Genomic DNA, 24,192 nt, shown 5'->3' on the forward strand with positions numbered 1-24,192 from the left:
TTCACAGCTCCTGTTCACTTCAGCTCATGAAGAACTTTCTCAAATAACTCATAAAATATTTTACTGATATAAATCTGACTGATACCTTATTAGATGACCAAGACTAATGATTTCACATATATTTCAAAGCTTCCAAACACAACACCAAGTGTAATATTTTCACAGCAGTACTAACAAATCCCATGATGGTGAGAAGCACAGCTATTGACTTGAAATACATGACAATATGATCAAGAATTTCACTGGGAAGGGCTTCAGTCCAAGACTCTCTTCCAATTTAATTGTTTGGTGACTTGAAAATACTAAAATACTACTAAGTAGGGGAAGGGAATAGTTGTGATTATCAAATTGAGCATCTGAATTCTTTTCTTATCACAAAAAAAAGGTTCCTGAGCAGCAATTCTTCACCCTGAAATTTGGCTGCTTGGGGTATTGTTGAAATTACTGGTATCTGAGCAGAGCTTTCCTTATTTCATTTAAATAGTTAGTGTTATGTTATACATTTGCAGTTCTACACATTCACAATAGGTATCAATAACTACATGGTAAGACTATACATTTCCTGCATTAAAGCATATAATGTATTTTTGAGAAGGTTTGGGATCTATCAAACCCGGATGGAAATTCTAACCCTATCCTAAGTGTCTGTTCAAACCCTGCATGCCTTGCTGCTGACTTTTTACAGTATTGTTTCTAGCAGGGCAAAGCTGGCAAGTTCCCAGGAACACACGTTTGGATTGTGTCTCAGCTACTTCCCCATGAATGCTGCCCCTCAGTGCCAATCAGATTAACCTTTTACTGGGATGTTGCTGGCAAGCCCTGCTCACAGAGCCCCTGGAACTCAACCCATTTCCAACACTGCTTGAAATGAGAACAGCAGGAGGAAAACAAAACCATGAAACCAACCCTATGGAGCACTCCAGCTCTTCACAGTATTATCAAAATAGAATAAATGACACATTTCCTCTTCAGGCCAGTAGCATCTGCTACCTAACTAATAGTATTATATCCAAAGTAGGCACAGGTATTTTTTGGAATTATTTGGGATTATTTTTCACTGGACATAATAAAAACCGTTCACATACTGAAGATTTCATAGTTGCTATAGCATCTGCAGGCAGGGTAACATACATGAAGGAGCCTTGGAATACTACATTGTATTTAATAAAGTTACTTGAAAACTTCCTGCCTCAGAATTGGTTTTTTAACCAGGACACATCCCAGGATGTTTGTTTGTTTGTTTTTTAAAGAAAGCAAAATAAAAAAAAATCTGGAGAATATCAGAGCTTATATACAACAGATGCTACATTCTTGAAGGTAAAAAAGGAGCTTTGTCAGAATATCAAAGTGATGTCTCAAGTGAGCTTCAAAGTTCTGAGAATCAGGTTAAAACTATAAGAAAATATTTAACTGGATATGTGAAGTTTCCCTGATAAATTCTGAACAGAAGCTAAGTTAATACCAGTTAATTCATTGAAAGCAAATTTTCTAACAAATAGTAGCAAATTTAAGTAGCAAACTTTTAGATACAGAAATTCTTCACCTATGAGGCTTTCTTCCCCTCAACCTTTCTGCAGAATAATTCAAGTAACAGTAAGAAGAAGCATCATTTCCCAACACAAAAAAGGCTATGCCTAGTCCAACAAAGATTTACTTGGCCCTGCTTCCAGCAGTGACCAAAGGGAACTTCCAGAGAAGAATAAGATCAGAGCAGGCATACTGGGATCCTTCCCTAGAATGTTTTCCAACAGATTGCAACTCTGGAATTTCATAGGTCAGAGGTCAGGGAAACTCATGGAAGAAGATTCCAAGATGGTGAGATATTCACCCCAAAGATACAGGCTTTCAGCTGCAAGGAGTTCTGCAGTTTCATGTCACATTTTTTATACAAATGTCACTTTTTTATTAAGTCTGTCAGGTCTCACTGGTATCCCTCAGAAAAAGTTAAGAGCAATCAGCTTTCTGTTGTTACTCAGCCTCTGTTGTATTTAACCTCAGCCATTTTTTTCTCCATCCCAGTCTGGCTGTTCTTTAGATTGAGCCTTCCAACACCTTTGATCCTTGTCCAGTTGTTTAATGTTCAGATTCTGTAACATGTTTTTGAGATAAGCAGACTTGACATGAAGTCAGTAGTCAAACTGCAAGGTACCCACACAAGGACATTACATTCTCTGCTCTTACCAATTTCCAAGGAACTGCTAAAATTCCATTTCATTTACAACTTGTTGATCAAAAACTGAGATCATATCCAAATAAAACTCAAAACTCAAAACTCACACTCCATCACTGCCTTTTCAGAGCTGGGATTTGTCCCTCTCTCACCCCCATATACATTACCTATCCATTTTCTATTTGGTCTTATTTTACTAGTCAGCAAATCTCTCAAGCTGTGCTAAAGACAGCACTTCCCTTTGGTACAGAGTACCACCATATTTTGCCACAGCTTTACTCATCTTCTGGAATATGCAAGTCAATTAGTATACATAGTAATAGGAATAAGTAAATAAGAGATATTTTTGATCCTATATAAGAGCACAGACATAGGTTAGATTTACATCAAATAACCAGAAGATACAGTAAACTGATCTACCTGTTATTTTATGATCAAAACTCAAGTACCTAGAAATCACTTCTGTAAAAGCTAATCAATCTGCATATTCCAAACCCTGCCATGCTCATTTCTCAGGAAAAAATAATTATAATAATCACACACCAGCTTAATCAAACCTGTAACAAATAAAAGCAGCCAGCCCTACCCACACTGCATTTAGCCAACAGGCTTCTTGCCATGATAAAGACCTCATAAGTACTGCATGAACTGATATAAATTCTTAGGAGTTAGCAGAAGGGTGGATGCATTTAATCCAAGAACTGAAACCATTCTAGACTTCCTAGAAAGCACATATAGGACAGCTAAATCCCTAAAATAAATGGGAAGCTTATTAATGAAAGCACATTTAAAATTGCTTCCAGATATTTCAGAGTCCTGGAGATACCACTCATGCTCCCTCTAGAGAGCTATGGAATCTACACCAATTAGGGACAGAAAATCAGTGAATAAACAAAACACAATCCAGGGACAAAGGGTGGTACAGAGTTCTGGGCTGTGGGAGAGAAAGAATATAATAATCCAAAAAGCCATTTTTCACACAGTGCTCAGCAAGAGCCAAGAAAACATATCTAAACATAAAAAATAAGAATAAACCTACAGGGGACATGAAATCTAAAGGGGAAGGATAGAAAGACAGAAAAATTCTCAAATACTGTAAATACCAATGAAGAATATTTTTCCACTTCCTTCTCCTTTGTTAAAAGGGTAGAGCATGAAGCTCTCTGACAAAAGCATTTTAAACTTCTATTTCTCTCCCCTAACCTATTTCAATGCAAGCAGCACTTTAAAAAACTTGAGAACTTACTAAGATCACACCACTGAACACTAAAAACAACTTCCCAGGAGAATTTTCATCAGAACTAACAGCTACATATGGGAAAGACACCTACCACTCCATCTGCAATCTTCCAGTCTGCACAACTTTCATATTTTTGCAGTTGCTTTTCAAACAGTTGTGCTATGGCTCGATGGACAAGTTCATACTGCTCCTGTAAGGTACCAGATAAAAATTAATGCACAAGATCTTTTGAAAGAATAGTGATATATTATCACATTTATTTTAAAAGAAACTGTACCTTTGTTTGCACTGCAGAATGCCTCTGCGTCCTCATTTCCTGTATTAAATTAAATACATTGAATTCTTCAGGTATTTTCTGAAATACAGAAGCAAGTTAATTACAATGACATAACTGTCACAGCAACAAAAGAAAAGCTGTTAAACATCAAAAAAAAGTGTAACTTTTATACATAACAATAAAAAATAAAGCTAATTTGTTCTCTCCACACTGCAGCTATTTATTTTTTTTTTAAAGCAACTCCAAATTGACATTTGATTTAGACGAGATGAGAACATTTCAAGCACTTTTGAAATGAGACATCCAATGTCATTAATATGACACTGCAATGTCAACAATGCTTCATAATCTAAAAATCCCAGAAGGAAGTTATCACTTTATATTTCAGCTGCATGATAAATCAGAGAGATTGAGAAAGTTTAATTCAAAAGTCAATTTATACTGAAATCTATTTTTTAAAAATTAGAATTTTATAGTGAGCTATTAAGACAAAAACTTGCTGTCAAAAAAAAATTAAGTTCAAACTAAAACATGAGTGAAATGAAACTAAACATCCAATCTGTAAAGAGTTCCAGAATGTCTTAAACATTGCACCATTTTTGAACACTTGAAAGCTCAACCACTGCTATGAAATTACAGAATGTCATAAAACTTCTTTTAGGATTCCTTACCCCAGCTTTAAGCAAATTCCATGTATAATCTATGGCACAGATGGCTCCTGTTCTTCCACACCCTGCACTGTGAACATAAACAGAGAAGTGTTAGATATTATTTAAATTTGATTAAAAAAACACTATAAAGCCTTATATTTCAAAAGTCCACATTAAAAAAAATTATCCAAATCCCTCAACTTTCATTTTAATTTCACTCAGCCTGACACTACACTGTCTTAAAAATAAAATTAGCAGAGCAAAATGTAGCATTGAATCTTTTAATGCAAGTTTTCATAGCCATTTGAGACTGCAGTCATGAAAGATGATTCAGCGCTGACAATTTTATTGCCTCTTCCTTTTGTCACACTATTCCCAGCTACTACTGCTTCATCAGGTGTGGTCTTCTCCAAGTTTAATGACAAATCATGTAAAATGGTAGAACAGAAGACATTGAAAGACTTGCCACATTTTTCTGATTTAGTATCTCATCCATTTTTTTTCCTGTTTAGCTAAAAACATAAGTCTGAAAGTTTAAGAATGACAGCAAACTATCTTATTTATTTTTCCTATTTGTATGAGTTCCTCTGTTTTACTCATGCAGAGTTATAATTCATGCATATTTATTACATTATAATTATTCTGCCGTAAAGAATCAACATTCAGAATTATATTGACATTCTAAAAGAACAGGACAAAGTGAATAGATTTCAGTGCTAAGTCAGTTTATGTTTTTAGACCTCACTTGAGAGTGACAACTCAAAAAAAGAATGCAGCCCTAAGAGAATAACTAAGCTCTAAAGACTTAAATCCCATGAATTTAACGTGCCCTGGTTTATCAATCTGAATTCAATTTTTCCTGGCATAAGACATGAATGTTTGTTGCTTTAAAAAGCATTAAAAACAATAGGCAAGATTTCCAAATAAATTGTTAAAGTGTCAATGCAGAAAAATATTTCCATGGCAGCTCAGTCTCAACAGTTCTTCTGGTAGCCAAATTTCAGGTCAAGGATGAAAATGTTGTTTAGAAGCAAAGACTTCCCAACTGGAAACTACAACTGCTCATTACAACCTGATCTTTTTTGTCATATTGGAACAGAGTTCTTAGTGGTGCTATGTAGTCTCCCCTATTGAGAATGGAGCCTTTACTCTCAAGCTGATTTGCTTGCCAAATTTGATCTTCAAAGTCTGTTTTGTCCTCATGAGGATTTATGTCTTAAGAACCTCAAAACAGGCTCCCTTGCAAAGGCTCATTCTTTTCTGATTGATATTCTGTCTTAAACTGATGTAAAAGCAAAATTTCACTGCGGCATCAGTTTTAAGAAAATGACGCCTGTAGGATTTTGAATTAAATTTTGTTATGAGACTTTTTCAACTGAAATAAATAACTCAATTGGGACTCAAAACCAAAACTAGTGCATCCCATAACAAAAGTCTAGATTTCAAAAAATGAAAATGTTTAAAAATGAAAAGATCACTCCATTTGATACCTGCAGTGTATGCAAATAGGAACATCTTCATGTTCCTGGTATTCTCTCATCAAGCTGATCATGTCCAGAATAGAATCAAAAGACGAAGGGACATCGTGGTCAGGCCAGTTAACATAATGAAATTGATAGACACTACGAGTCTCCTAAGAGAGAGCAGGGAGAAAGCTGTTAATGATAACACACATTTGAGTTTGTACCAGAGAAGTAGGCCTATGAGCCTTTGCTTTGACAGGCAAAGTCATTTACTGGATTAAAAAACCCTACACCTTATTCCACTTCCAAAAATAGAAGAGAAATTCTGAAATCATGTTTGAAGATGCCCTATGGGACAGTTCAGAAGCCCCTCTCTATTATATGGGTAAAGGACCAACAGTGCTGCACTATATGAAAAGGTTCAATGTCCTTACAGCTATAACTTGGAAATGGAGAAAAAAAATCTTTCATCTTTCTTTTTTTATTTGTACTTCAGTAACTTACATTGAGGGAAAAAAAATGGGGGCAAAGGTATTGTTTTGTCACACAACAAAATAAAGTGTGTGCATGTGTGCACAGGCTCAAAAAAGGGAAATTAAACAAGCAATAGAAATAACTGAGACCATATCTAAATATGGATCACACTTGCAACAACAATAGGTAGACTTTTATTCCAGTAGCAGGAGCTACAACAGTACTAAAGACAAGGTGAGAAGCAGGCTTTAGAACAGCTTTGTTACTCAGCTACCTGAATCCCTGAAAATCCTCCCTTTCATCACTATCCAAAGCATCTGCAGCTACCAGCAGAACCAGCAGCCAGTTCTACTGCACCTTTCCATGCTGGTTCACACCTCTGGGTCCAGTACACCCCTCAAAGTAATGTATTGGAGAACATGAAGGTTTTGATCCACATTATAGTCTACAGGTTTCAAGACCTACACTACCTTCTGTTTGATCATGTGAAAAGCAACATAGCAGGCCTCTTGAGCATGGAAACTTATCTATTTTTGATGCTTGACTTTTCCCAGCTCTATGGAAACACTATAGCTAGTTAAAACAAGGGAAAACAAAGCCTAAGAAAGCACAAATTTGAAAATCTAGATGATTATGTAAAACCAAGGTCATCAGTAAAAAGGAAGAGTTACAGCCTTCTATTAAGGTCCACCAACAAATTTCACTTAATTACTTTGAAAAAGACTATTGATTTTTCACATAAGCAGAATGGTCAGGGGAAAAAAGGATTTGTTTTTTATATGAAAATCAAACATTGAAAAGAACCTTTATAGTCCTTTTTCTCTACTGCCATTTATATACTAAACAACCAAAGTTCTTTCTTGAAAATAATCAACTTTCAGTCAAACTGGTTTTCCTTCTAGAAACTAAAATAACTTTGTAGATTTATGGAAATTTTAAATCCTTTTGCATAGCTTCTTTTTGTATGATAATCCGCTGCAAATGCTACAGAAGTGACAAAACATATAATTATTGTGGAAAACCTGAAAGCAAACTTAAAAGGATATTACTTTATACCACAAATACACTTTTCCTCCCCTGTGCAAGGCTATGCTTAGAGTTCTTCAAAGAAAGATGAAAAGTCTGCAGTTAATTTCACAGGAATCCTCAAGCAAATCTGCTACATAAATCTGAAGAAAAACCACTTTATCAGATGCACATATCAAATATCAACACATCTTGTTAACCCTTTCAGTTAAATTGCCCCTCACGAGAACATATTTGTTTCCTTGCTAAGATCAAAAGCTCAGCACAAACTATAACTTTTTGTTGCTGCTCAGTTTTTAAGCAGTACACAGGCTTCTAACTGGCACAGAACTCTCCAAAGTCAATAGCCAAACATCTTTTGCATGTATAGTACAGGCAAGCAAAATCTCCATCAGCTACACTCTCTGGTGTAACTGGTTCATACAATATTTGGGTATTAAAAGGAAGGCAGGTTCTGCTTTGGGGTTTTGGTCTCCAGCTCTGTTTTGAAGTGCACCATTTCAAACAATGTCACAAACCCTGGTTACTACACAGAATTTCTGTTATTTAAACTGTCCCACAGCCCAGTCAGTTAGGAGCACTAACAGAAACAAACTGATTTCAATTCATGCATTCCCAGCAAATACTACAGAAAAAGATTATTCTCCAAAATCACTCCTCTCATGATTAAGCAGTTCTCGTAACTGCTGTGGTATCCCTTGTCAGAATAGAACGAAACTTCAATAAAGAAAATATAACCACAAATGAGACTAACCTGTAATAAATCATTTATTAATGCAGACTGACAATTAAAATGACAGATATTCTGTAAAATAGACTATCATGTTTTGTGCTTTTACAGGAGGGCTCCACAGTTTTCATTTACTGGTAGCTGTTTTTCAGTCAAATGAAGTCTGACATTTGACATCTGACATTTCAGTGGAAGTTTATAAGAAAAAGCTTAAGCCATTTGGTTAAACAAAAACATAGAAAAGGCAAAGAGTTTCACTATTCCTCCTTTATATACTAAGATTTTAACACCACTTCCAAACTTTATCATTTACATCCATAATCAGCACCTAAAAAAGTGAAGGTATTTTCATGAGTTTCTGACATTGTATCATTTTGGAGACTTTTGAACACTCATTGAAGGTGAGACCAGAAGTGACTGAGTACTTACATTTTGAAATTCAAGTAATAATGTTCTAATGAAATAATCTGTTCTTGCTTGCTCAGCTTCCTAAACATGAAAAAACAGTAATGCATTGGAAAAAAAATATTAAATATGCAACATATAGGGCATAAGTAAAACCTCAAACTTTAAACTTACAGGTCTTTTTTAATTTATTGGTTTAGTATTTATGATTTTCTCGAGAGAGGGGCAATCAAAACACTGATTAACACACCAGCAAGTTAGCTTGCTGCACAGGATGTGCAAAACAGGTTACTTCTACTTAAAAGTGTGAGTTTTGAAATTGTCTGTTCCAAAGTCATCAGTAAGCCATAAAAGAATACTTCTAAGCACCTCTTTTGCTTTATTTCTCCATACTTTTAATTTACAAATTGCCTTTCACAGCCATCCCTCTATAACACTTTTGCTGTATAAACTTCAGCCTCTTACCCCTCTATCCTGTGATGTCTCCTTTTATTTTTTTCTTTTCCATTGTTTTCAATTAAAGGTGCATCTAATAGAATCACTAATTATCTTGGTTATGGCCAAAAAATCTAGCTTCTAGCTCAGAGAATTTTCAAAGCTTCCTTTGGAATATCAAGGAAAGTTTATTCTGCAGAAATCAAACACTATTACTGTACTTTAAATATGAGTAACATCAGAATTTGAAGATGCCTTTAAAAACTTTGTATTACAGCTTCCCACAGAGAATTTAGGACACTGAATATATGCTTGAATGTGTTTCCATCTCCTCCTGGGAATTTACCATTTCCCATCAACAATTGCAACACAGCAGGCTTTAAAGCAGTGCAGCCCACATACACTACAGTACCTAAAGACAATGGATTCTGCTGCAGCTAAGGCAATTACAGCAAACACACAAACCCCTTTCCCCAGTATCTCAAAGAACAGGGCAAAAAGCAGCCAAATTAAAATCAATTTACCCTAGGAAAAGGTTACTCAGAATCTTTATAGACTAAAATTTGCAAGTATATATTTTCCTGACAAGGTAAATCAAAGTGTACTTTGTTCTTATTAGACTATTTCAAAGTAGTATTAATAGTTGAATAAGCAGGCATGAAAACTCTTTCTGAACACCTTAAAACATTTCATGCTTATTAACTTAAGAAAAAGAACCTGTTCCAGTGGTACTTTCAGCTCACTCAGAATGCACAAATCATAACACACAAAACAACTGCATAAGATTTTGATTTTTTGAGTCTGGTACAGACATTCAAGCAGCATATAAAGCTCAAGAAATAATACATAAAAACACACAAGAGCAAGGGAAACAGGTTCCCATCTTTAAAAAAAAAAAACTATCACGGAGGATTCAAAAACCCACACAGCTTGGATGTGCATGTTCCTTTGAGAGTCCATGGTTAAAATTTAATAGTGAACAACTAAAAAGCCCACTACATACCTTTCATTGAATATTTAAGTTAGAAACCCACTAAATACTTGAAAATTAATTTATAAAGCTTTATACTTACACAAGAAACACGAAAGGGTCCAAAAGTTACAGCTGCTTCTCCATACAGAGGCCAGTAACGCTCACATTTTTTCTGTTTAAGTAAAGAATCCTAATTTAATTCATGCATGGTACTGAAAGATGATTAACAGAAGCAGAGCAGACAAAATCACAACCTTGAATGCCTTATTCTAGACTTCTTTTAGGATAGTCAAATAACTTTCCTTTTGGATAACAAGAGAAAAACAAAACCAAGACCTCAACCAACCAACAGAAATACAGGCAAAAGACACTTTGCAAATTAGGATGCAAACTTCCTCTCTGACTGTACCATATGCATAAGCATCATGCAGAGGGGAGCAATGAAAGCTTAGTTTTCATCAAAGCTGGGAATTCACAGTTCTGGATTTCCTTCTAAGGTCATAAGAATAAAGAAGAGAGATTTTAAAAAAAATTGTTTCTGCAGCTGTATGAATTGACAGGAAATTCTGAAGGACTTGGGATTTTCATAGTTGGCCTACATCCCACAAAGAGCAAGACACTTTTTCCACAGTGACACAGCCAGAAACAAACCCTTGGTACAGTTCTGTACACAAACACATATTCCACTGAGATGACACCTAAATAATCATGTAACCCTACAAATGGGGCAGAGAAATGCAGTCCCATGAACCATTTCCTATGTACAGAAATTGAAGGATAAGCATTCTCACTTCATCTGGCATATTATTATCACAGTTACAGATTTGGCATATGAAGTTTCACAGCTATTGCCCCATATGGGCCAAGCTCATTTATTTTTGTATTTAGGACACATACCCTTCCCATTTCAAATTCTCGACAGGCCATTACAATTATCTGAAAAGAAAAAGAGATGTTCCAAGTTAGATGGTTTTGGATCATGTAACTTAAACCCACACTTCACCCCCTGCTTCTGTCAGGCAGATGATATACTTCTGATACACTTGAAGTGGTTATTAGGGAAGAGACTAATTATTAATAATATTTTCCTGCATACACATGCTCTTCTAATTCTAAAACAGCAACCAAGTTTCATCCTTCACAAAATCTACATCACTAATACAATACTTCAAGGCCACTTAATTCAAATTCACTGTAGTCCTGTACAAATACTTTATTTATTCAGTGTGACTATAAAGTCTAAATTTATAAAAATATAGAACCATTTGCCAGCTGGAAGAAACATAGCTATATTTGCTTAAAGTGACATGGAATGCATAAAACATGAACAAACCCCCTCCCAAAAAAACCTTGACCATCAATCAAATTTCTTAAGTGAAGCTACATCAGAAAGCATGAATAGCACAATAAAAATGCACCAACAGGTAAGCTATTTGTAACAGTACGTAACAATGACATAAGTGTCAAACAACTACCCCCCCCAAAAAATTTCAGAAAAAAATTGGCAAGCCTATCCAATTTCCACAAGTGTTTAAAGTTAACTCCTGACAAAAGCTGTTTAAAGGTAAGTGGTTTGGTTTTTTTTTTTTTGTTGTTTTGTTTCACATGCTGCTTCTGTATTTGATTTTGTCAGTCTACATTAAGTCAGAATTGTAAGGTCTCCTACCTTACAGATAAAACAAGCAGGAACCTATTCATAAATATGAAGGACTTAATGTTCATTCAACAAAATTATTACCTTAAACTTACATTATTAATCTGAATAAATAATATTAATGCTATTTAACTACAAAAGGCAACATTTGGGAAGCAAATAATCTAAATCACTGCCAATATTTTGATAATAATAGTCAGCTCAAGCAAAAAATACACAATCACAGTGCCAAAAAATAATGTAACACAGAATTTTTCTATAGCTACTTACAGCAACATTGTATTCCCATATCATCCTCCAGAAGTCTATGACTGTATTGGCTAAGGGACCCTGGGTAGCAACATATGCTTTTGGCCCATGTACTCCCTGGGATTGGAGAAAGGAACCATTAATGTTTATAAAGAACATTTATTTGCACTGTATTAAAAAAGGTTTTGGGTTACAGTGGTGTAAAATCAGAATATCCTTTTTTTTTTTTAATATATATATATAACAGGAAGGGTGAATACGAAACATGATCCCTAATTACATTAGTGGGAATTTAGCTGGTAATCTCAAGGGAGCCCAAGATCACAACAGCTACAGCACTGCCAGAGACTGCCACAGGAAATAAGTATGTTCAGATTCTGAAGATTCCCTTTAAGTCTGCATTTTCTTTCTTACTCAAACATTCAGTGATAAAAATTGAACATCTTTCTGTAAAAAAGCATCCTCTTAAACAAATTTAAGTTTCTCCCTCCTTGTAATACATTTCAAAAATATAAAATTTTAGAATTTGTTTATATTCATTTTCAGTACATTAATGCTCAGATTTTCTAGCTAAACATTCATGCCAGAAGATTTACAGCAGGAAGATTTAGCTTTTACCTGTTTCTGAAAAATAAGTATTGTGTAGAAGCAAGATCAGAATAAAGCTACAAAGACAGCTCAAGATATTAATACTTTGAAACAAAACTGTAACAGGCTTTTAGTCAAATTCTGGCTTCTCTTTAAGAATGTCAGATTAATTCTGTTGCCATTGTTAGATTAGGAATGTTAGAATGTTATTTCAATCGCCACACTTCTTCCATGAACAAAGTGAAATGTACATGAACATTCACAATTTGTCAAACACCCCATTTATGGTCCCTAAAAATGTCACCTGTAAAAACAACTGCATCTGAATTTTCCTGTGGTATAAATCTCCAGTGCACTTGCCTGCCACTTTAAAATTAAGTATTTTACATTATATTTCCACTTAGGAGTAAAATCAAAGCTTTAAAGATTGTGCTATAAATGGCATCATGTTTGCAAATTTATTCCAGTCATAGTAAAAGAACATCTTCACTTACAGCTTTAAAGTCTTATGTTACACTATAATATTAAAACTGCCCTGACGAGACAAAAAAGCTTAAAAAGACTAGAAGAACTGTTAAACTAGTAGCACATACCTTAATAAAGTTTGCATTGATGTAATCTGAATCTTGTGGAGGAGTTTTTAAGGTCAGTTTAACTCTGCTGTGATCAACTAAAAAAAAAAAAAAACAGACCAAAATATTTTTTGAACAAGGATTACAACACATGGAAATCAATATAGAACAGTAAAGATATATAGTACATTAAAGAACATTTTCCAAAGCTAAGTCACACAAGCAAGTCAATACATTTGATTTATGGGTAAACAAACTCAGGTAGCGAGTGACAAGCAGAGTAGCTCCTACTGCTCTGTGCCTCTGATGCTCAAGTTCACAGGGTATCTCCTCCTGGAATTCCAAGAGCAATTCATTACAAAGAGGCAAAACAAATCAGAAGCCATCAAAACTGCAGTTACACAGCATTTACACAGATCACAGTGGTCAGAATTAAGACACACTGAGGGAAAGCAGAAAGCACAAAACAGCAGTGCACAGTTAAAGCAGCTGGCAGCTCTCAAAGTCTCTGCCAAGGAGGACTCCATCAGGTATCACAACAGGGAACAGGCACCAGGGTTTACTGCTCAGGCTCAGACTGACCCCTGTCCCCCCTAAATACTCGGCTAGGCTCTTTGCTGGAGCACTTTTTAACTAGAAAACAGTAGATTCCTTCATTTAGGGGGTTTTACACATGCCAAGTTTCTGCCTCAAACATTACCAACTGTCTCAGAGAAAGGTTCTGACAAAACCAGCAGCTCTTTGGAGACCAAAATTCCCAGCAATATAAAAATAGCCATATTACTTGTTGACAGAATAAACTAAACATTTTGTTATTCTTTTTGGCCTTAAAAAATTGCATATTTAATACAACTTGATTGTTACTAAAATGGTGTAGGTGGTTTGCCAGTCCTTCCAGCTCTTGTTGATAACAATACTTATTAGCTATCATAAAAATACTGTTCAGACTATCTCTACAATAGAGGTTCTTTTAGTTGAAAATCCATATCAAAAAGGAAATTATATTTAAATGGGGCAACAGAAGTATCTGTAGAAACAGCAGCTGCTCAAGCAATTTGTTACGTTTTGCTCCCAGGGCCAATTCCTCAACCACAGAACAGCTGATAAACCTTTGATTAGACCTAAATTCAAGAAAAAGACAAAGAACAAATACATTTCAAAAGAGAAAATACAGATAGTTGGGTTGTTTTGTCAAAACATCACTGGTAATAAAATAAGGAGCCATGCCTAGAAGAAGTAAATGCTAAGAGTTATTTCTATACAGAAAGCTCTCCCAAAAAGCTTGCAAATTATGACATTTTTCTGCCAGAGTACCCATAACATGCAAAAAAATCTGTTACCATGTAATGCTTCTTAAAAAAGCACAAGTGTAAATTAGGAGACTGTTAGATCACAAATCTAAAGACAACACACTCATATAAAGGCCTAAAAAAACCCTTAAAACACATTGCACTGCTACACACTGATACATAGACTGTAAAAACAAGAACATTCTCTAAGCATGAAATGGTGTCATGGACTTTACACTAAAAACTGCTTTTAAGTGGCAGAACAGACTAATTAAAGCAGCAGGCTAATGAGGGATCCCATCTTAGCACAGTAGATCCAAAATTCTAGGGCAGTTCTCAAATGTCAACATTGCCATCCTGTCTCTGTGTGCCACAGCTCATCTCTTACAGAGCTTAAAGTCTGGAACAGAATTCCCCACAAAAAAATCCACTGCAGTTCTCAGCTTCAGAAGATTAAGAGCTTGGATATTGTTATATAACTTAAAGGCTCAGTTCACAATAACTAATTGGTTCTTCTGGTGACAGTGAATACCATGTTGCATCTAACTTCCATTCAGGATGGCTTAGGAAACTGCATTGGGAACATGCATCCTACTGTGAAGCCAGTGTTGAGTTAGTGCTGAGGTACTGATCTCTCTGGTAACAATTTCTGATAAATACAACACTAATCTTTGATTAAGTTACAAATGTACATTATTTCCTGGATTTACATGAGATAGGCAAAGTACCCATGTCTTTCTCCTGCTTCTCATTTCAAGTTGATCTCCCATCACTTCATTGCTGGAAACTTAGGATGTTTAAGACATTCACTCAAACTGAAAATACATCTTCAGTTTTCCTCAATGTCAGCTTTGAAGTTCACTCATTTCCCCACTGAGCTTTAGTCCCTCCCAGATCCCAGTGCCTCAGCTTTTATTTCCACAGAAATAAGACCACTGTCTCACCAATTCAGCCTGGCTGCTACAAAGATTTCACTATATTGTTCACAATCTCCAAAAGGCCAGGTCACTGTTAATAAAATGACAATAACTACTTCCTCTCTCTTTTTCACTCTACCTATCAAACATTTCCTCCCAACTCATAAGCAGAGTAAAGTGTACCTGTTCTGGGACAAGAGAAGTGGCATTTGTCAGAAGACTACCCTTTAATCTCACTGTCAGCTGTTCAGACCCAGAAGCACAGTGAGCTGTGTCTCAGGAGCTACACAAAGTGAGCATGTAACAGACAGTCTTGTAAATTCAGATCACTGAGCTGTAATATTCACACGTTGGTGGGTTTAAAATCTAAACTGTGCTCTGACTTTTGCTTTCTGTGTCCACACATTAAAAAGAATTTCATTTAGACTCTAGCAAAATAGAAACCAAAGCTAATCCAGCACTGAAAGACTTTCAACACCATTTATGGGATACAAACAGGCAAAAAAGATCTATTTTACATCAAAACAGGTTCCTTAAGCCTCCTTAGAATTTCACCTAGAGTATATGCTGACATTTGCTTGTTTTCTACCATGAATAACATGCTCCTAAGGAAAACATACATTTAAGCATCTGGTAAAGTTCTCAGCTACTCTGAGCTAAAATGAAAGTGTCAGCTCAATACAGCTTCAGAACATCTTTATCTTTGGGTGATACCTCTCTTGATAAAATATAAGAATATTCAGTCACTTTGCCTTCCAAGTTAAAAATAAAAATTTTAAGAACGTCATCTGTCAGCAAATTATCTCCAATTTTGCTTTTCAGTAATAACTAAAAAGTGAAATTCAAAATACATGGAGAATAACAAGCCCTTTCCTTTGTTCTCTAGTAACATGTCAATCAGACTTACATGGCAATATATCCTTGTATCTATTCTTTTTAACATTTTCTTCTTTTTCTCCAGTGGCTGTTGGGTAGATCTTCTCTGTTCTGTATTTTGTTGATAATCTTCTTAACCTCTGGAATAAAAGATTTATGTTAAATTTCCTAGATAACATCACAAGGGATTAGTTTCATTGACGAAGATGATCACTTGGGAAAAAAAATAAATCTCTTCTCTCCTTTTATGATATTCACTACAATAAAGTTTAAACATCTAGTTATCCAGTACTCTTAGCACATTAAGGTTATACACAAGTTGATTCCAGCTCCATGCATCATGAGACATGGAACTTTGGAAAAGCCAGTACAGCACCAGCATGAACTATGGCTGTATTTTACTTGGACAATACATTGCCCTGTTGAGTAACAACTGCATTAACAATACCTGTGAGAAACAGAAATATCTCAGGGTACCTGGAGGAAGAGCACAGCATGGGCTGGCTCAAGAACAGCTGGTACTTGGCTCTGAGGCACCAAGCTTCCAGCACTGACAACTGAACAGAAAGCAAAATCTTACATTTAACCAGCACCAGCTCCTAACGCCCAACTCCTGTTGAGTTTCAAGCTCAAAGAAAGAGGGTCCCTGGCTCTCAGACACAAGCTATTCACCATTAAGATGAGTGACAGGGGGTCTGCTGTACTCACAGCAATATGTCATTTCCCCCCCCTCCATCTATTTAAAATCCCAGAAATGTGAGAGAGTCAAAATCTCTAATAATAAAAACCAGCTCCTGTCTTGCAGTAACCTAGGAAATAAAAAGAGCAATACAGCTTTTATCATTCCAAACAAGTTAGGCCTTTGCAACCTTAAAAGTGAGGCATAAAAGTTCTCATTGAAAAAAATAAATACAACAGGAGCCAGCAGTCCTTGTTATTTTAAACTGACAAGACATCCAGATTTAAAAGGAACACCAAAGAACTAAGAAATTTAACCCTGGTGGTTGCAAACCCAGCCATTCTATCGACACTGACATGGTGGTGCTGCATAGGACTGCCAAAAGGAAGACTGAAAGTAGCTCCAAACAAGTTCAGCATCTCCAGAGAAGGATGTTCTGCCCAGGTAGAAGAACAGCCATTCATGTTTCCTTCCCTCTATATTCAATCCATCATTGTACACCTGAAGACTCAAAGCAATCATGATTCATCTTCTTTTGGGGAGGGGGGACAATGGGAAAGGTTTTTTTGCCAGTTAAAAATGTAAATCTTGTTTGTCACTAACTATGCAATAACCTACAGGCAGAAAGGCACTGTAACAAAGATGATCTGTCTGGAAAGCCAGTTTTAGTAGCTTTAGAAGAATTCAATAAGAAAACACTTGGGACATCACTCACCACACACTTGAATTAAAAAATGTTTTGGCAACTCAAGCCCTTCAATAATTCCTCCTAATTTATTATGCAATTAAGGTGACTAATTATGCATATTAGGTCCAAAATTGTCCTAGCCCTACCCTCAACATGAAGAATAAAATCTCATAAAACTTAGCATCTCTCTTACATAGAGAAAAACATTTTCATGAAATTTATATGGATATAGCAAAAAAAAAATCAAATTACCTATGTAAATGTGGATAAAACCTGTCATTAATTTAATTCAATACACATCTAATAAACCAGAAAAGTGACATTTGCAGAGCAAAAACAAATGGCAAAGTAAAAAAAAAAATAAAGCAAATCAAGAAGCACCAGTTTTCAATTTTTTTCTCTTCTGCAAGGACTTCATCACAGATTCAATCACTGAACACTAAAAAGAGCACCAGAACTAGCCTGCAACTATTTCTTTTCCTTAAAATAAATTTTCTTAAGAAATCTGCAATATTAATCAATGAAACAAAACAAATATCTGGATGTGGTAGTGTCTGACCACACAGTGACCAAGCTGCTAAATACTTAACCTGAAAGTATTGTGAGAGTGAGGTACAGGAAGATTCTTAAAAAGACACAAACAGTTCCCGAGGCCCCCATGGTAAACTATGCTCATCTTTGCAACACTAAAAATAAATTCACAGCATAACCTGAACACACAGCAGGCAGAGAAATCTGGTTTGTCACACAGCACACACAAAGAATACCACTGCATGTAAGAGACTGTCCTAGATAACATCGACCTTTCCTCACAAAAACTCAAATAATATCACTTGTGCTAAGACTGAACACACCCAGGAGTCTAGAAAAAGCCAAATGAATGCACATAATTTGGCTAAACCAGCTATGAACTGCAAAAGGCTGAAAAATACTTTGAAATAGGCTATGAATCTCCAATAAAGAGAGGGTGGAAAAGCAAAGACCAACAACGATACTTTCCAAGCACAGTCATTATTATGATTTTGTGTATTGTTCCAACATGGTTGTGAGTCTTAAAGGGTTTTCCCCTCCATCTTACTGATTATTATAGGGCAAATGTCCTGATTCTGCTTAAAAGAAGTTTAGAGAAAAACTACTTCAACAAACCACGACTAAAAGCAGAAGTTATTTTACATGAGAAAGAACACACTCAAGGAAGTCAGGTGAGGTATCAAAAGGTAGGAAGTTGATCCTTTTTGGGTAAGCCCATTTTAAAAGCCCTTAGTAAAAAGGCATGCACTTCCACCAACACAATTTGGACAAACTGTAAGCCAAAAAGGCTCAAGTGACTTGTACCAACTTTCATTCTCTAGAAAACAATGCTATGAGAATCCAGCAGAGACTTCTTCCCTACATGATTCAATCTCCCCTGCTCTGCAGTTTGCTAAATAGATCAGAAAGTAGGATTAGCTTGGCTCAGCTCCAAGGCAAAGCCTGGAAATGAAATACAGGTTGATTTTAGCACACATCTGTTCCTAAAGTACTTCAGGATCCATACTTTTAATGCATGTTTGCCAGTTGCTCTGTGACATGGGTAATAGAAGATACCTAAGTACAGTCCTGAGAGCAATCAAAATGAGTAAGGAGCATTCTTTACAATTTATGGTAGTATCTGCTACATAGAATAATATCTATTTCATGCTTTGGAAGAGGAAGAATTGACTAAAGAGTAAGGAAAGAATTTTTCAAAACTGAGCTTTGAACAGAGTACCAGAGGAATGGAAAAGTGCCAGACTCAGCAGAGGATTCTGCCCCACATGCAATAGAAAATTCCTGCAGAAGGCTATTGCAAATTATGCTGACAGCCTGCTGTGGGATGCAAAGGATCCAGTGCTTCCTAGGTTACAGCCCAGAGTGACCAGGAGGAGGAGAATGTACTCAATAGCAGAAAGCGGGTAATGACAGTGCAGAGGAGAAAAGAATTCTGTTCAGACTAAGCTGTCAGGACAGGCAGCAAGATCCGTCTCAGCCCGGTTTCAAGCTAATTCTAAATAAACAACTGTTTATGAAGCACTCATTTGGGTTAAGTCAGTCAACTGCCAAAATGCTTCCCTGAAGATACTTGGGCACCAAGAGCAGGGACATGGCAGGTCCAGCCTGGTGCCTCTGCAGATAACCCTGGGCGCTTCCGTGACACCCGCCTGCTCAGTGGGACTGCTGCCCTGGTACCACCGAAATCCTCACTGGCATGTTCTTTCAAGAACTAACAAAATGGTCAAAGACTAAGCATGATGAGCCAGAAATATGCACTTTAAGAGCTGCATTCACAAGGCCTTTAGTTCCAGTCATTAGAAAAGCTCAATTTTAATTCTGCTTATTCATTGCGTGACAGAAGTGGTTTGTGGAGTGGTGACAAACACCACATGTGACGGTGGGGAGACGAGTCTTTGAAACAATTTAAGTTTCAGAAACATACTTCCAACTTCCACAGTGGTTTTACAATCTGTACTACAAATCTACTTCAGTTTTTACAAAAAGACAAATCAGCTTTTCAAGACCAACTTGTGGAATCCTACTATATTAAGAAAAAGTTTGTCCGACCAGTTCAGGAAATACAGATCTTTGACTTTCATTGTCAGTTTATTTATTTATTTAACACTTTAGAAAGCCTTTAAAGACACAATGCCCAATATCATAGAAGTGCTGTTTGTGGATTAAAGAAAGCATTTATATAGCCTACTGAAATTCAAAGAACTCACTTCAAAAGCATAAACTTTAATTAAGATACAGAAGTTCCTTTGACTTCTTTCTGGGCTTCTTTTCAAGGAGAACAAGACAAATATTTCACCAGAGTTTCTGTTATCTCAAGTCTTCAAACTGCCTCCCAAGCCTTGTCTGACATTTCTAATTGGCAAAACACGAGATAATACAATAGAGATGCTCTCTTGACTCTCCTTTCTGACCATTCCTGAGGAGCAGGACATACCAAAGTGCCAGAAGCGAGGTGCTACAGTACTCCACAACACCCACTTGCCATCTGACAACAGGCCATAGAACCAGGCTCAGGAAGCTCTACACAACCAGCTCTGGCAGTGGTCTTCTGACATTGTGCCAATCACCCAGGAACATATTTTGTTCTGCAAAATTTGCCAAAGTGCATTAAAAAATACTCAAAGAAACAAGAAATTAAAGAAAAGCTTCCATAAAAATTACCTTAAAAATCAGTACATAAAAGAAGATGTTAGGAAACACTTCAAAAATTTTGTATTAATGCACTCATTTCATTAAATAAGACAGCTATTTCTATCATAAGGTGGGCATTGCAATTTTCTTAGTAACAGGAAGAGAAGAAAAAAACCCAAGAATTATGTGCAACTCTGGTCTCATTCAAATAATTTAGATAAGCTCACCAGGGCAGAATACATTCCCTAGTACTTATACAGTGAGAAAAATGTACCTGTATGGAGCAATGTGAACTAAATTACCACAAAAATTTCAAAATTACTATCTCCTGGTTATCTCTAGTCAGATAACCCAGGTTTCAGGATCTGTACCTATGAAAGAAGAAATGCCAGAGATGCCTTTGGCAACAGAGAGTTCATTGCAGACTTTGGTATCAGTGCTCAAATGATGGCTCTGACCTCTAAAACTGCTTTGGTTCCAGAAGTATCTCAAGTTCAATGCCTTGCAAATCCAGCTGGAGTTTTCCTATACCACCTTCTCATCAGTGAGGTCTCTGGGAACACCAAGAGTAGCTAATGGTAGTAAACTCAGGTGGAGAATGGACTATTCAGGAGAGCAGCTCCAGGCAGCAATAGCAAGGAATAAATGAACACAGTGAACACCACTTTGTCCTAGGAGTACTTGTAAAACAGCATACACTTGTGACCCATGTCAATATTTCCCCTTGATTCCTGTCAGCTTTCAAACAGCAATTGTTTGCAAGAGCTCCTAACCCTTGTGAAGGAGGGAAAAAGCCTTCCCAAACACTAGGCAAACATAAACAGTGAAAGGAGAATGACTCGGTTTTATAAAACTTCACTGTATCTCAACATTCACAGATGGCTTTGGCTGCAAAAAAAACAGGCCAGCAGTCTGCACTGTACCACCTATCTCTCTAAAACAAAGCCCTGAAGGGAGATTGCAGGCTGAACTGATAGAGGAGTTTTCATTGCCTTGGCATTCTCTTCTGGCAGCACTGACTAACCCTGAAGCTCTAGGTGCTCCAAGGGAGTCTCTGCTGAAGTGATTAACAGACAAGCCTGGTAACGACACTCCCTTGGGAGCTCTGTCTTCAGCATTTCATAGCAGGACTCTGATGAGTCCAACAAACCCCACTGCATTCCAGGAAGCTTGTGGGAACCACATAGAGGAAAAATCCCTCCAAAATTACCCAGACAGCTGAAAACAGCATTATTCCAGTCTTAGATTGTATGGTGTGTTCTGTGCAGGTGTTGGACTTCAGTGATCCTTGTGGGTCCCTTCCAACTCAGGACATTTTATGATTCTACATTATCTTAACTCTTTGATATTTTCTCAGGAAAGAGGTGAATTCATATTACTACTCTAATTGGAGATTTCTATCCCAAAAAGAAGTCTTAGCCAATGAAGGTAGATCCATGCATGAGGTAGATTCTCATGCAGAGAAGGCAAAATGATAATACCGTAAGCAGCCTGTTAAGATGCACATCCTACTTTCTCTGGTATCACATTAAAACCAGAATCAGGTAAAAAACTCCAACCAGCAGAATTACTCTCCAGAATTAGGTACTGGCAGAGTAAGACCAACATTTCCCATCTTTCCAAACCTATATTTCCCCCAAGAAAAATGTTAGAATCTGACACATCTCCCACATTACTAATAAATAAAGACAGCTTTACACAGACACTATCAAAATGTGAGCTGACTGCTTCAAGTCTCCTTTCCTTTCCCTCATTTCTAAAACTATTTTTATATTATTTGCATGTTAATCCTAGGCTAAACTAGCAGTACTATCAATTACAGTTAATTTATGTTCAGCATTATAATTAAGCCACATACCTACTGCCCATCTGACAAGGTTGGAGAAGACTAAATAGATCTGTGGTTTGGCAACAAGCAAGGAAATAATCAAGCAAAACAGAACATTAAATTACTAAAGCATAATCTGGTTTTAGCTAGTAAATTGCTAATGTATGTTCTGAGATATTTTAGAAAGTCCTGCAGCACACATTAAAAATTGGGATTATAACTTTCCACCTCTGAACCATACTGTTTCCTCAGCACCCTCACATTATTGCAGTGATTAGTGTGAACATATTACAAGAAGTGAATGAAACAGCAACAGTTCTTTATAGATGATGAGTGAAGAACAAGAAAATTTCCATTAGTATGAAAGCACACAATTAGAAGGTTGACTGTTTTGGACTCAAGTCTAGGAAGCACCTTGATACAAAACCAGAAAAGATTAACATTAGCATACACTACAACTAGCAGGCTTCTTAAGTGTTAGAAGCAATTCCAGAACAATTGTTGAAAATTCAAAACAGAAATAAGCCTCAAATTTTTTTGCAACAAGATGACTTTTTATCTTCCCAATATAAACCCAAACAGTCTATGGAAGCAAAGCAGTTGAGAAACAAAGAAATAGAACTCATAAATCAGGGAACTCCCTTGTTTAAAATAATGATTTCCAAGTTACTGGATTATTTTCCTCTTATTCATTCAGTATTCAGCTTTATGCATGCTGGCAGCACAGGTATATTAAAAGCATCACATTTAATCTTTATTTAAAATAAAAAATGGTTCTAGGTCTAGGTCAACTTCTTTTCAAGAGCCGCTCTGAGTTATCCAGGAGAGGCTACCACACGACAAGTCCACTCCATCTTTACAGTCTATCCCAGACTCTGCCTCTGAAGTAAATCAAATTTTGGCATCCTGGATGTGACACTACACTGTGGGTGCAACATTGGAGTGAAAACTTCTACAGACCACGTCCTTCACCCAAAATAGAGATGAAGTAGATATTTGTCCTCCTCTCTGTCACACACTCCAGATTTACTTCAAAACTCAACTGCTCTGATGTAATAGGAACAGATACCAAAGTAACAATGTCCCCAGGACCACCCCTTGGAAACCTAGAAGAAAGCATCTAAAGGCGAGTTGAGACCTTTTCCACAAAGAAACACCCCATAGGCAAGAGGTTTTATTCCAGGTCAATCAGGCAGCTAAACAGAACAAAAGCCATATTTTTTTCATGGCCACAGGGGGGACTGGACCAGTCACTATTTGTGACAGCTCTGTAGCCCTTCAGCTTTAGTGCTTGAGGCTCAACCAACACAGCATCCTGAAACACTCAAAAGCACCTTGTGACAAGCATTCACAGGAAAACCTGCACAGCAAATACAAGAGGTACACTTCATATCAATAAACAGCATGAGGATCTAAATAAGTACTAGGCTCTATCCTTGAAGAATATTGAGTGTTTTTAACCATATCAATTCTCCCTGAAATATTTAATCATCTATCACCACCTATTACTCCCCACAGTCTTTACCATTCCCTTGCCTGCAACTTCACAGCATGTGGCATAAAGCATTAAGATCCATGGAGAATCTATCTTGCTTTTGTTTCTGCTCAGCACCAAAGAAAAGGGGGGGAACAAACCCAAATTCTCCTCCCTCTTCCTTCACAAGATGCAAAACCCTTCCTCTTTTCCCACGCCTTGGAACACATTTCCTTGAGGTCAGTGTTTGTTTTCCAAGCAATTCATACAAGGTGGAAAAAAAAAAAAAGCACCATGACTGAAACAGGAAACACTGAGCTTTCACTCCAACAGAAGTAAACTAGAATTTCCTACCTGCTAGTCCCCCACTACC

The 24,192-nt window shown here is 36.6% G+C and overlaps 1 protein-coding gene across 3 annotated transcripts in view; it reads right to left on the bottom strand.

The window, feature by feature from the left end:
• PTPN12 (protein tyrosine phosphatase non-receptor type 12) overlaps positions 1–24,192 on the bottom strand; it is a 69,569-nt gene that overhangs the window by 22,040 nt on the left and 23,337 nt on the right. For all 3 annotated transcript variants that reach the window (XM_018910308.3, XM_009086854.4, XM_050984150.1), the window contains exons 2-11: positions 16,020–16,128; positions 12,928–13,004; positions 11,768–11,863; positions 10,741–10,779; positions 9,944–10,015; positions 8,460–8,519; positions 5,828–5,970; positions 4,359–4,425; positions 3,688–3,765; positions 3,502–3,600 (exon numbers count right to left, since the gene is read on the bottom strand). In XM_018910308.3, coding sequence (XP_018765853.1) covers positions 3,502–3,600; positions 3,688–3,765; positions 4,359–4,425; positions 5,828–5,970; positions 8,460–8,519; positions 9,944–10,015; positions 10,741–10,779; positions 11,768–11,863; positions 12,928–13,004; positions 16,020–16,128 — 840 coding nt within the window. The remainder of the gene's footprint in view (positions 1–3,501; positions 3,601–3,687; positions 3,766–4,358; positions 4,426–5,827; positions 5,971–8,459; positions 8,520–9,943; positions 10,016–10,740; positions 10,780–11,767; positions 11,864–12,927; positions 13,005–16,019; positions 16,129–24,192) is intronic.

This window comes from Serinus canaria, chromosome 1A (genome assembly GCF_022539315.1).
Source record: "Serinus canaria isolate serCan28SL12 chromosome 1A, serCan2020, whole genome shotgun sequence".
In the NCBI taxonomy this organism is placed as follows: domain Eukaryota; kingdom Metazoa; phylum Chordata; class Aves; order Passeriformes; family Fringillidae; genus Serinus; species Serinus canaria.